General features: G+C 42.4%; 2 protein-coding genes across 3 annotated transcripts; both read left to right on the top strand.

Moving 5' to 3' along the window:
• Positions 1-450: 450 nt before the first annotated feature.
• ora1 (olfactory receptor class A related 1) lies at positions 451-1,392 on the top strand (the record flags this gene model as incomplete). Its single annotated transcript, XM_079341857.1, has 1 exon — positions 451-1,392. The coding sequence occupies one exon, from the start codon at positions 451-453 to the stop codon at positions 1,390-1,392; it is 942 nt and encodes a 313-aa protein (XP_079197983.1).
• Positions 1,393-2,071: 679 nt separating this feature from the next.
• Positions 2,072-13,083, top strand: phtf1 (putative homeodomain transcription factor 1). 2 transcript variants are annotated; one of them, XM_079341841.1, is made up of 17 exons: positions 2,072-2,371; positions 2,815-2,911; positions 4,048-4,104; positions 4,190-4,259; positions 4,465-4,623; positions 5,271-5,451; positions 5,609-5,729; positions 6,548-6,745; positions 6,936-7,181; positions 7,580-7,708; positions 8,517-8,786; positions 9,196-9,327; positions 9,417-9,503; positions 9,735-9,890; positions 10,040-10,135; positions 11,035-11,160; positions 12,348-13,083. In XM_079341841.1, the coding sequence occupies exons 2-17, from the start codon at positions 2,882-2,884 to the stop codon at positions 12,366-12,368; spliced, it is 2,079 nt and encodes a 692-aa protein (XP_079197967.1). In that variant the 5' UTR covers positions 2,072-2,371; positions 2,815-2,881; the 3' UTR covers positions 12,369-13,083. The 2 variants fall into 2 exon arrangements, with proteins under 2 accessions (XP_079197967.1, XP_079197966.1); XM_079341840.1 differs by lacking the exon at positions 2,072-2,371 and adding an exon at positions 2,379-2,703.
• Positions 13,084-13,380: the final 297 nt, after the last annotated feature.

Below are 13,380 nucleotides of genomic sequence, written 5' to 3' on the forward strand. Positions count from 1 at the left end.
CTTTGAATTTAAGGAAGACTTGAAAGTTGTGCGCTTCCTTCAGTGGTACTTTATTCCCCTTTGAGTGCTTGTCCTCTGAGACCCTCTGTGTCAGATTCAGATTGTTGCTTTCATTTGCAAAACTGTGGGCTGAACGCTACAACAGTGGCCAAAGATCTCAAGGGGCTTTGAAGACTATAAACTGTGATTACACAGTCGATTAAACAATTAAAGCAATCAGGCTTCCCAGTGTATCTGCCCTTTCAGGTGAGTACAATCAACAACAGGATTACAGGCTTTTTTTAAAAAAAAGGAGTTCTCATAAAACTGCCTTCACTTTTGTGTTTGCGTCATTATGTGTAAAGTGTCCCTGAAGAGAAAGCTATGACAATTGAAGTTTCTATGATTAATAATAGATGTGTATCCATAGCATGTTTTAATCTCTTTCTTGACCAGTGCTGATCTTCGTGCATGGATCTGTGTGTGACCATCAAAGGGGTCTCCTTCCTCCTGCAGACAGGAATGGGCATCTTGGGGAACACAGTGGTGCTGCTGGCGTACGCCCACATCATTCTCACCGAGTGTAAGCTCCTTCCTGTGGACATGATCCTCTGCCACCTGGCCTTCGCCAACCTGATGCTGCTTCTGACTCGTTGCGTCCCCCAGACCATGACTGTGTTTGGGCTGCGAGACCTACTCAATGACCCCGGCTGTAAGGTGGTTATCTACGCTTATCGAATTGGCCGGGCTCTGTCGGTCTGCATCACCTGCATGCTCAGTGTGTTTCAGGCAGTGACCATTGCCCCTGCTGGGCCACATTCGTCCAGATTGAAGCCGGCTCTTTCCTCTCTTGTCCTCCCAACCTTTGCAGGACTGTGGCTCCTCAACATGGCGGTATGCATCGCAGCCCCTTTGTTCTCCATGGCTCCACGTAATGGCACCGTCCCAGCCTTCACCCTCAACTTGGGCTTCTGCCATGTGGACTTCAGAGACAATCTGTCCTACGTGATAAACGGGGTGGCTTTATCTGTGAGGGATTTTGCCTTTGTGGCACTGATGGTGGGCTCAAGCGGCTACATCCTGCTCCTCCTCCACCGCCACAGTCACCAGGTGAGAGTGAACCGCCACTCTCAAGGAAGCGGTAAAGAGACAAGGGCAGCCAAAACGGTTGTCACCTTGGTGGTTCTGTATGTGGTCTTCTTTGGGATTGATAACATGATCTGGATCTACATGCTGACAGTGGCGAAGGTGTCACCGGTAGTGGCTGATATGAGGGTGTTCTTCTCCTCCTGCTACGCCTCTCTCAGTCCGTACTTTATCATCTCCTCCAACAAGAAGGTCAAGGCCAAGATTGTGTGTGCTGCCGAGCAAGACCAACTGTCAGCAGACACTCAGGAGTCGAGTGACAAATGACTCTGTTGACTGACCTGCAAGATAACGGAGATGTGCTGTCAGACCTTATAATTTGTAACATACAGACGCTGACATGCAGCTAAACAGCAGACACTTTACTAGTCAGCGATGTCTCTCCATGGTTCTCTCTTGCATTCAAAATTATCACAAGTTAACTCACCATTTGACTTAAGAAGATATTGTACTTCAGAAAACAACACACTGATATAGATATTAGAGCTAAAAAATGAGTCAGTAAATTAATATAAGTTGATTTAAGAGTTGATCATGTAATTTCAAAATATAATATGTTTAATGTACAATGTACAACAGTAATTTTCTTTAGGTTTTTTAGTTTTGGACTCCAACAGACCATGTCCTATGTTTAATGTTTATGAATATTTATAGGGTTTAATGTACTATAGGGTGTATTTATATGTTCTACATTTCCACATAAATGTCGCATTTTGAAAATATCTAAGCATGTTTCAGATGTTTCAGTGTGAAAATTCTTCATTTTAGCTTTTTATTGCGGAAAAATAATTAAAATTAGGAAATTCACAAGTTTATCTTTTATGTATTTATTGCTATCCAATCTGATGTCAGAATACATGTTTAAAAAATATTTTAAAAATACGGTTTTGTTTTTACAGTTTTTTTTTTAATGTTATTTGATGTTAAAGGATTTTTTGTTTTGTTTTTATTTATGCAAAATCTGTTTTTCTGCCTGACTGTATGCTGAGCTCTGATTGGTTGACATGTTGGGAAACCATCCAGGATATATAAATTAGGTATTAATTTGCCCTTCGTCTTGGTTGTCAGGCGGCATATTCCCTCTACTATTTTTTCTGGAAAGCTTCTTTACAGCATTTGTGTTATTATTCCAATCACAAATAGTTTATTTAGACTCCAGGACAACGGAAACCATTTATTTCCTTCTATGTGTCGAGAGAAAATGGTTTTCAACGCTTAGCTAATGCGCCTGACAGATCATACGCAGGTGAGAATAAACAACAGAGAGGCACAACAAACCCCGGAAAAAAGGGAAGCGGAAGGTTGTGCCTAACTGTGAAGAAGAGTGAAGTTAGCAAAGTACAGAAACCCCTTAAATACTATTATTTGTAATTAGAGATATGCAGCAATAGGGAAGAATAAACAAATGTCCGGGCTGTGAGTCGCTTCGAGAAGTGTCAGTGGACGTAAAGAGGGAGGCTAGCAGCTAGCTCGCTCTGACAGCAGGACTGATGACAAAGTCTTTAAAAACTGGTTTGTGATGGTCTCTCAAAGTGTTTTCATGTTTGTGCCAACACGAACCGTACATGTCCGTGCCAGGTGGGTGACGTACTGGTTTATTAATTATGAGCATGAGATTAAAACATGATCCTGGTGTTATTTATGTCGCTCCTGTAGAAATAAAGAAATAATCCTTGTTGTTGTGTGTAGTGAACAGATCTGGATCAGTGCCCTGTGCTCTCTCCCTTTGTGACGTCACTTGTAGCACCTGAGGACAATGGCCAGAATAGCCTGGTATCAAGAGAAGGTAAGAGAAAAATATGATAATAACACAAAGTCCACTGACTGGATCTGTTTTAAAATCTCACATAAAGCCTGTCATTAAACCAGATGTCTAAAGTTAACATTTCAGTGACTGTATGAGTGAACATGTTCCTGTTTGTTTAAGGTTTTATGAGCCAGCTGATTGCAGAAGTTAAAACCTTTTTTTTTCTGTGACTTAAACAATATTTGATAGGTGTGTTATTGTGTTTTTTTTTTTTTTTGCTCTTTATCGTTCCCTGAACCATTACAATACCAGGACAAAGCTAAAAACGAAACTTAATTATTGTCACAAAATCAGAGCACGGACAACGAGTCAAAACTAAACTGAAACAGAAAATAAGAATTAAAAATAGAGACTGAGGAAAACGCCAAACTGTCCTAACCTTTTGAAATATATGAATGTATGCTACAGTCATGCACAACAGCAAAACTGACTTTTTTTCTTTTTTTAATTTAATTCAAAAGAAAAATAAACAAGAGCACTTTGTTGTCCCTCAGTTCATGTGTCCTATCTTCCTGTGTTTACCCGTCTGCTTCTGCTCGACTGTTTACAGTCCAAACAAAGTCGGGCTAAACGAGACTCACATTAGAGGTAATTAGTGAACTATGATGATCACATCTCGTATTAGGATAAATCTCTTTTCACTTCTGTGCATATTCTGATAAGACCCAGCTGTGTTTGTGTTCACTCCATATGAGCAGCACGAGTTTATATGTTCTTGCGTACAGCTGAAGAGTGTACATGTGTTAGGAGGGAAGACTGTTTGTATTTGTTTGTTTACAGTTCTGCAGGATGCGCTCATATAAGTTCTCCTCAGTCCCTGCAGGAACGGGTTAAAATGATTTTATTTTCAGGTGTCCTTGGATGGGAATAATTGTAAATAATTATGATAATAATAATAATAATAATAATAATAATAATAATAATAATAATAATGATAATAATAATGTGCAAATAAAGTGAGTCCAAAGTCCAAAAAGAATTTCTAAAAAACGCTGTTTGTGTTCCCCTGTTGCTAAAAAATCTGTTTACTTCAATCTTCAGTGAATCTCTTCCCATAAAAGATTAAGAAAATAAAAACGAAATAAAGGTTGTGTGTGTTTTTTTTCTCTCTACAGATCGGAGCCTATGATCAACAAGTCTGGGAGAAATCTTTGGAGAAGGCGGACCTTCATGTGAGACACCTCCTGATCTCTGTTCTAATAAATACACTGTTGTCTGTTTCTCATGAAGTGTAACTATCATTTGTCTGAAATGCAGGGATTGGACAGCAAACCACGGAGGACGGGTCACATCAAATCAGACCTTATCGATGTCGATCTCGTGAGAGGTGACGATCAATGAGCGGCACTCCTCCGCCCTGTTCATTTGTATTATTGAGTTCATTTGACTGCATACACCACACATGCACAAACACATTTTCTCCCTTCTTGGTCGACACATACGTAGCTGTCCTATTCCTGCCTCTGTTCTGCTTCTTTTCAATGTTGAAGTGTACCAAGCTAATTGTAAGGCTCAATGAATCCTCCTCTCAGGATCAACATTCAGCAAAGCCAAACCGGAGAGTCCCTGGACGTCTCTGGCTCGGAAAGGTTTGGTCAGAGTGCTGCTGTTCCCGTTCTTCTTCCAGTGGTGGATCCAGGTGACGTCCATGTCCGTCTCCTCGTGCATCCTCGTGCTCTACTTCATGCAGAGTAAGCTCGTCAGTGTAAATCGGACCGTTTCTCTAATTTTGAAAAGGGATTTTAACATTTACGAACGTAAAGGTCACATATTATGCTGTATACACGTGTATTACCTGTGGCCCAGGGTTCGAACCTTAAACCCCTCTGTGTCCACAGAAGAGCCTCAGAGAAAGAGGTAAAGCATGGTTTTAATTTTCTTAACCCTGAATGTGACACACACACAGACTTAAAATATCTGATGGATGAACACTGAATATTGACACTTCGCTGGCTTGTTTGAGCTAAAGGTTACTCTATAGGGTCCATGCATTAAACTTACTGATTACTGATTCCACATATTGTGACTATGGCCTTGTTGATACTGGACTTATGAGTGTGTTGTTCTGCAGCTGCAGTCAAAAACCTTCAGAAGGATTTATTTGAAGGATTTTGTCTTTGCTAAGCCGGGGAGACGCAGTGACACTATCGTTGGAATAAAAACTGGACCCTACCTCTATTCTTCTCCTCTGCACTCTGTTATGTGCAACAATAGATTGTTGACTGTCTCACCTGCACAGCCCAAAAAGACCTCATCAGTCAGCATGAATTCTGCTTTAACGGCTCCCTGAAGAGATCGTTTTGTTCCTGTTGCCAAACGTTTTTTTTCCTCCCCTCAGTGGCGGCGGTGGTGCTCTACCTTGAGATCCCCGGGGCGAGTGCCAATGAGTTGGTTGGACCCGCGTGTCTGATGCTGCTGTTGGGCACCGTGCACTGCCAGATTGTGTCGACAGAGTCCAGCCGCTGGCCCTCGGGCACTCCAGCTGCCAGCTGCACCACCAGCCCTTCACGGAGGAGGAGGTGGGAGTCTCATTGTTAGGCACTGCACACTAACACACCCTCGCCTCTGAGCCACACACAGATTAACAGCCACAAACACACTGCATATCGATGTAAAGGGTTTCTTTCACTGAATATCATATATCGTTCTCAGTGGTTTTAATCTGTCTGCCATCAGGCCGAGAAAGGGCAGAGGGCTGAAAAAAGCCGAAGAGAAAAAAGACAGTGAGGACACAGAGCGGCAGGAGCCGTGGCAGTTTGAAGAGACCAAGCGGTTATACAGCGATGAAGAGAGGAGGGTATGTTCACTCATCCCACTTATCCAACGCGACCTCAAAGCAAAGAATGAGTAAAGTCATGAAAGCATTAAAACCTGCTGTGACAGGAGACAGCCAACACATCCTGGAAAAGTTCACAATAAATACAAGAAATGTCATTTTCAGTTCATTAGATTGTCACATGTTTTTTTTTTTTTCGTAACCTTTCTGTCGTGCAGGATTTAATTTTTGAGCCGGCTTAAAGATGTCTTAAATTAACTACAGGTTTTTACAGGCTGATCATTCTGCTGCTTTTTGGTGCGTCAACAATGGCATTTAATGTCCCACTCTTTGTAGTGTTGTAATACCTGCATGAACCTGTACTGTTGTGTACATTTGATTTCAAGCTAAAAATGTAGTTAAAGTTCAGCTACATCTTTCTAATCAGTAAATGTGAGGAACAAATTTTGGGTGCTGACTTTGCATGAAGCGATAGCGCACTTCTCTTTTTGTTGATCTCATCTTTGACATGTGTGAGTACTTCTGTCTTCTGTTGCTGATCCAGTTTTGCCTGGGAAACTGTGAAGAGGTTGTTTTCTGCAGCATGCATTCAGTCACTGCGTCTGACCCCGGTGAAGCATTTACAGGCTTTAAAAATAACAACGTAGAATCGATCATGTCACAGATGTTCCCTCATCCTTTAGGAGGTCATTTAAAATCATTCCTGTTAACATCAGTTTTATTTAAATAAAGTGTGTCAGCAGGCTTACATAAAGGTTCTTGATTATCTGATCTCACAGCATCGTGTTGTGTCGGAGTACATTTTGAAGAGTTCTGTGTGTCTCCGTGTCGTCTCACAGAACAAAAGGAAGTCGGGGTTTGGGGCGTCTGACGAGCTCTCCAGTGAGGAAGAGGAGGGAGTCCAACCAGTGGGAGTAACTCCTCCACCGTCTCTTCCTGAGGGACTTCCTGCTGCGGACTGGCCGACCCCTCCACCCCTGTCTTCTGCTTGGAGGAGAATTCAAAAGCTTGACCCCAAGCCTTCGGTCAGACCTCAGGTACGCCGCGCTGTTAATGCTGTGTGCTTGTGAAACTAGTATTAACGCGTGCAAGATGTCATTTTTTATTAATAGCTTTCACGACTCGCAGAGAGGAAAGGTTAAGTAGAGATTTTATGAAGCCTGAGTAAACGTGTGCTTGATGGTGTTGAGTGCAGTTTCAGCATGATTGAGTCAACCGTTCACACAGGAGGGAAACGCAGCCTCTGTCAAGGTGAAGCCCAGAGAGGTAGAGCGCCTCCGGCCAATCGTGGGCCCTCGACCCGCCTCTGACACTGATGACACGATGTGGGAGGAGCTTCTTCAAGGCCCCGACTCGGCCTCCACGGGGAGCAGCGAGGGCGAAGGGAACGCGAGGTACAACGGCGGCATGATGCTCCCACAGAACAGCACGCTGAGCAGCGATGACGAGAGCCTGCACCAGGGGATCAACGGAGTAAGACCAGCACAAAGTCCTCAAGCGCTCTCAATCTGTCTAACCTTATATTTGCTGAGTCACCAGTGTGTTTCTGCTCAAAGCTCGACAATGATATATTTCATTCAATCAAATGTAAGCAGCCTTATTTAATTTGTAAGTGGATTGTTATAAGACTGGATCCAACTCCTTTATTTCAAATTGTCTGAAGACCATATATGTACTAAAACACAGACACAGGCTCAGTGATGTCATCCCTCGGTTTCTGAAGAGATGATTTATAGCCCCGTATTGAAAACGCCATCTCAAACTGACTTTCCACGAATCGAGTGACAGGCAAAGAAGTGGAGTCAGGACAGGCCAGCAGCCTCCTGGAGAACCCGTTACAGACGTGCGTTATTCATTGTGTTTAATTTCAGAACCAGATGTCATGGCTGCAGGCGTGCCACCCATCCAAGGACCGTGTCAGCGCCATCATATGGGAGCAGGGCGACTGTAAGAAGGCAGACATGTCAGTGTTGGAGATCAGTGGGATCATCCTCACAAGGGTACAACGTCCTTTTTTTGTTTGTTTTAATGACATTGATTCAGAATGCTTGAAGACACTAATCAACTCAGATAGCTGGATGAAGAGCACAGAGAGGGCGATGCGTGTACTTATTGGTCACACGCTGGGAAATGTCTGGTGTTAGGGCAGCATTTTAAACACTTGCACTACAAGACAGACTAATAAATGTTTGCAACCTGTGCAGCATGATACAGGTGTGGGAATCGCAGGGTAATGCACAATACAATACACAACATGGCTCCAAATAACGATAGCAATCATTGATGTATTGTAACTCAATCATAGGATGCTTCATGATATTTGATTTGACGGTTCTTGTTTTCATCTGCTGCGATTCAGAGTCAGCGTCACCTCTCGTCACTCTCCATCTCCTAACTTCTTTTCACCGCCCTCGGACTTTTTCCCACCGGCGTGCTGTTTCCGTCTTCTTCGGTACACGTTACTCCGATTCTTAAGCGGCCCCCTTTTGAGGAGTCATGAATCAGTGATGTAGCGATGCAAGTAAATCAAATTGTTTGGGGAATCGTTTGAGAGCGTAGAATTTAAGAAAAAATGAAAATGTGAATATTTTGCACATTCGATACAATCGTGCATGACCAGAGTCAGGACGTTGTTAAATGTCTGAATCAATATTTTGGCCCAGCACTAATTAAAAATTCGAATCAATCAATCAGATTTTTTCATTCTGCTGAAATGTGTGGGTGTCTGCAGAGTTACACGCAGGCTTTGTGTTGCACATGTTGCACAGTAACACCTGTCTGTCTCTCCTTCTCGCTTCTTGCCGACAGGTGAAGTCGGTGGAGCAGGGTGTGGGCTATCTCATGTTCGGGGGGCTGATGACGGCCACCTTGGCGCTGCTTCCCTTCGCCTTCCGCTTGTCCCAACGTCTGGACATGTCGAGCGTGGGCTCTCTGTCCCTCGTAGAGCTGCTGGAGCTGGCGGTGGGGCTGCCCGACAGCCGGGCCTACGTCTTCTTCTTCATCACGACGGTGCAGAGAGTGTGTCTCACGGGACTGTTCTTCTTCATGATGTGTGTGGCTGAGAGAACGTACCAGCAGGTGAGCGCTTTGTGTTCAATATGTTTGTCCTTCTCTTTTATTTGTGTTATTGTTTAAGTTCACACGCTTGATGACATTTGGCCACAAAAACATTACGTTCATTAGCAACGCCAAAATCTCTGGGACGCTTTTCCTCCACGATGCCTGTTTTTAAAAACTCAACTTTGATGCCTTGACGTTCGGCTCTGCTGGAGAGATGGCGTTCGGCTGTGCAGTCCGTTTGTTGTATGTTTTTGTTTTTAAATGTGCTTTCTGCAGAAAAAAAAAAAAAAGCACAATAAACAACGTCTGAGGGACACAATGAGCAGCCACCCATACAAACATTGTACAAGGTTCAAGACTAAAAGTAGTCATTAGTTAAATGAAAAAACAAATGAAATCATGTGGATGTGTTTCCTTTCTTCAACAGAGGCTGTTATTCGCCAAATACTTCAGCCACCTCACTTCAGCTCGCAAGGCCAAGAAGTCTGAGATCCCTCATTTCAGGCTGAAGAAAGTCCAGAACATAAAGATGTGGCTGTCTCTGCGCTCTTTTCTCAGGGTTTGTATTCTCCTCCTCTTTTTATTAGTGCGCATTGTTTCAGCACCAGAGGGCTTGTGTTGTTCTGACTGTGCGTCATTGATCCGCAGAGACGAGGACCACAGCGCTCCGTTGACGTCATCGTCTCCACCATCTTCCTCCTCGCTCTGTCTATCTCAGTCATCATTTGTGCTCAGGTCAGTCAGGATATCTGATCCGCTTCCAGAGCACAAATCTAATAACACTGTTCAAATAGTGGGCTGAATATTGCATGAAGAGAAGCACAGAACATTTAACCATCTAAACATATAATCTGAGTAAAATAAGAAATGCAGTTAAGAGATATTTCAAAGTCTTGCTGCATCCCTATAAATCCTGTTTAAACAAAATATCCTGTGAGAATTGTTTTTTTCTTCTCCTCTCCTCAGCTTCTGCACAGCCACAAGACATTCCTCGAGTCTCTGACTAACTGGGAGCTGATGGTCTGGGCCTCCTCTCTCATCCTGTTTCTGTTGCGTCTGGCCACGCTGGGCTCCGAGACAAACTGCAAATACAGCAACTCGTCAGTGCTTCTCACCGAGCAGGTAACGACACCGCACCTGCAAGAACACATCGAGCTGCACGTTTGATCTCAGTGGCTCCGATACCCGTCTGCGTATAGTTAAATGAATGTTTTCAAACTAGCGTTTCGTCTTGAAGAATTCCCAGGATGGGAATCTGTTTTTGTTCGCAGATCAATCTGTATCTCAAGATGGAGAAGAAGCCCAACAAGAAAGAAGAACTCAACATAGTGAACAATGTTTTGAAACTTGCCACGAAGCTGATGAAGGTAAGATATTTAGTAAAGAGTTCATTTTAATTATTCCGTGGCTTAATTCATCAGAATCAGGGAAAATGGCCCTGAAGTCAGGGAATATCTCTCTGAAATCGTTCATCATATTCTCCGATTGAGAATGTTTTATTAAAGACTGATTTAAATATCTGTATTACTGTTAAAGGAAGAATCTGTGACTTTTTGATCCAGGAGATGGCACCCTAAAGGCTCCAGCATTAAATCAAAACAAACTGCTGTTTAGAGACGCCTCCGCTCTCCTCCAGCGACACTCCTCAAACACCTCGACACTCGGCTTCACACCAAGGAGTGTCGAATTAGAAAGTACCAAAAATTAAGCAAGGGCAAGAAGTGGACAACAATTTTCCTGTGCTCGATCTGCGGTTGCCTTTAGCATACTGTGGTTAACGCGTAGCTTCATGTTGCACTTAAATCGATGCGGAATAACAGAGAGACTTCTGTGACATCCAAACAAACAGTGAGCATGTTCTTCTACAGCTTCACACACAAACTCCATGTAAACGTGGTGTAAACACGGCTCTGACAACAATACATCCGGCTCTTCTCACTCACTGTCGACAGTCATGACTCAGAGAGATATTGATACAGGATAGGTTTGATTTCTTCTGTATTTATTTGTTAAATGTTGCTCTTCCTTTAAATGAGCGCTCGCTCAAAAACAGAAAGAAATGAAGGAATGAAAAATCTGCTGCCGAGTTTGTTTTTAAGATAAGAGCAGCCCATATCAGCCCGTATGTTCTCTATTTAGGATGTTGTTTCTACGATGGCTCTCATCCATTATAACTTCTTGCTTTGACTCTTTCCTTGCCTGGTGATGAGAGGATCCTTGTTGTCAAGTTTAGGTAACGTCGTGTTCTCCCTCTTTCCTCCCTCAGGAGTTGGACACTCCGTTCAGACTTCTGGGTCTGACTGTGAACCCTCTTATCTACAACATCACCAAAGTGGTCATCCTGTCCGCTGTGTCGGCTGTGGTCAGTGACCTATTCGGCTTCAACATCAGAGTGAGTCTTTTTAAAAGAAACCTTGGTCACAGTTTAGCAGGGAGGAGGGAAGTGCTGCTGCTGCTGATGCTGCAGCTCCCCCTACAGTCAGGCACAAACCACCAGCTAATCATCCTGTTTAAACTGACACTTACCCTGCGTATAGGAAGTGTAGATGAAGTACATCGTGTGTGATTGCTTTTTTTTGTCCCTGTACTAAAGTAGTCGTTAGCTGGTTTACATCCTGCAGAGGGTCAAACTCACTTAACCAGCGTAATCAATGATGTGTGGGATCATCCTGTCCGATGGAGCGGCATCAGTAGATGGAGATTTAGATTTAGTTGATAATTCTTTAAATAGCTCTGAGGGAGACGAGCGACAGCGTACCATTACAGACACTTCAACTGATGATCGGGTTTTATATGACTCAGTTTACCTGCTCTTTGTTGTCTGGTGAGTTTAAAAAAATGTTCTCAAATCTGTCCGAGCTGAAGAGTGTTGTTTAAAGGACGATTGTTTGATGCACAGCTGTCTGTTAGAATTATAAGCAGCCTGCAGAAATAAAGTAATTCAAGACGTGTTAGAAGACCTTCTTCTTTATTGTCCCTGAGAGGACTTTTGGTTTGCAGCCAGGTGAAAATGACATTTAGAACCACGGGCTCAGAGACTCAGACAATAGAAACAACATACACCATGACCAACATTAAAAACATACTTCAATTGAGCACAGCTGACATGTCACACAAACATGTCACTGCGTATGTGACAAATAAAAACCTTTGAATCGTGAATATATTTCCTTTTTGTTTTTTAAAGTATTGAGATTAATAGATCTATATCTATAGCTGTATGTCACTCACATGTCATTGCATGTGGTTACAAGACAGTTAGCTTAGCACGCTAAGAAGGGAGGAAAGCTGGCCTGGCATTCTCCAGCACCTCTGATGTCATCCCACTGTGACTTTTAGTGTTGTAGGCTTAAAGTTTACATTAGAAGAGTCTTTTTGACGAGCTAAGCTAAGCTGCTGGTCTCCAGGTTCAAGCTGTGTATTTATTGCACATGCATAAGGCTGTATTGAGCAGTGCATTTCCCAAAATGCCAAATTCTACATGAATGCCAACCTTTGTGTTTTTGTTGAGATGATGTTAAGATGGTTGTGAAATGAGGGGAGTGGGTTTTTTTTAATCTCTTCTGCTCTTTCTTTCAGCTGTGGAAAATCAAGTCTTAATGTGAAAACAACAAACCACTGACAGTAAAACACTGGAGACCTGAAGCAGCTTGTCCGAAGCAGACGGGCCTCTCGACCATAAAAAAAAAAAAGTGCAAACCTACTGACAGTGTAATTGTTCTCTGTGCCTTCCGACCTCTAACGGTGTCTTTTGAGTTTCATCGAACATTCACAAGCCTGAAAATCTCTGTTAAACGCTCAATCAAACGTAATGGCCGGCTTTCTGCTCTGACCTTTGACCCTTGAATGTTCCGTAATGTGCGGTTTGATAAATGGCTTTGCGAGGAGGTCTACGATCATTTCAGGCATCTGCAGATTAACATTTGTGTTTTGTACAGACGTGTAAATGACTCAAATGTAGATAACTTGTTTGTAGTCGTATTCCCTGATGCTTCACATCAGTGTTTTAGGAAGTAAGAGTAAAAAAACAAGCAAAGAAATCTGCTGACTAAAGCGGGTAAATCAACCAGGGGCGACCAGCTGTATACAATTTTCTTCGATGTCAATCTTTTGTATTATTTAAGGAGGAAATATTGTGATTGTAAGTGGGCTTTATTTATTTTTGGGGGTGTTTTGTCTTAGCACTTACAAAACTTGCAAAGGTACCTGTAAGTCTTTGACCACTATCTGCCTTTTGTATCGAGGACCATTGTTGATATAAAATGACTATGCAAAATGGAAATGATTAAATAAAATGTTTTATTCATTATGTTGACATTTCATTTGATGTTTTTCTTTATGCTGGCTTGTAACTCCTCATGTGTTTGTTTTATGTTTTACTTTTTTAAAATGAATCTATCTTTTTGCCTTGTTTTCTTTTTTTTGTATTGTTTATTAAAGCATTGTTATTTAAAATGACATATAATAGGACAGATTTATCTTCAAGCTTATATCAGACAAAAAATAAATGAAATAAATTCGATGTAGGCCTATATGTCTTAGTCAGGGTTTTTGATTTATTAACGCCGACATCTTCTACAATAGATCTATTATCAACGTTACGGTAGACAAT

The sequence above is a fragment of the Symphodus melops genome (assembly GCF_947650265.1).
Source record: "Symphodus melops genome assembly, chromosome: 4".
NCBI classification, from domain to species: domain Eukaryota; kingdom Metazoa; phylum Chordata; class Actinopteri; order Labriformes; family Labridae; genus Symphodus; species Symphodus melops.

Excerpts from the sequence above, each read along its gene's own strand:
- phtf1 (XM_079341841.1), top strand. The coding sequence starts at position 2,882 with ATGGCCAGAATAGCCTGGTATCAAGAGAAG. Across the intron at positions 7,709-8,516 it reads GTGGGATCATCCTCACAAGG|GTGAAGTCGGTGGAGCAGGG; the intron begins GTACAACGTCCT and ends TCTTGCCGACAG. Across the intron at positions 10,136-11,034 it reads TTGCCACGAAGCTGATGAAG|GAGTTGGACACTCCGTTCAG; the intron begins GTAAGATATTTA and ends TTCCTCCCTCAG.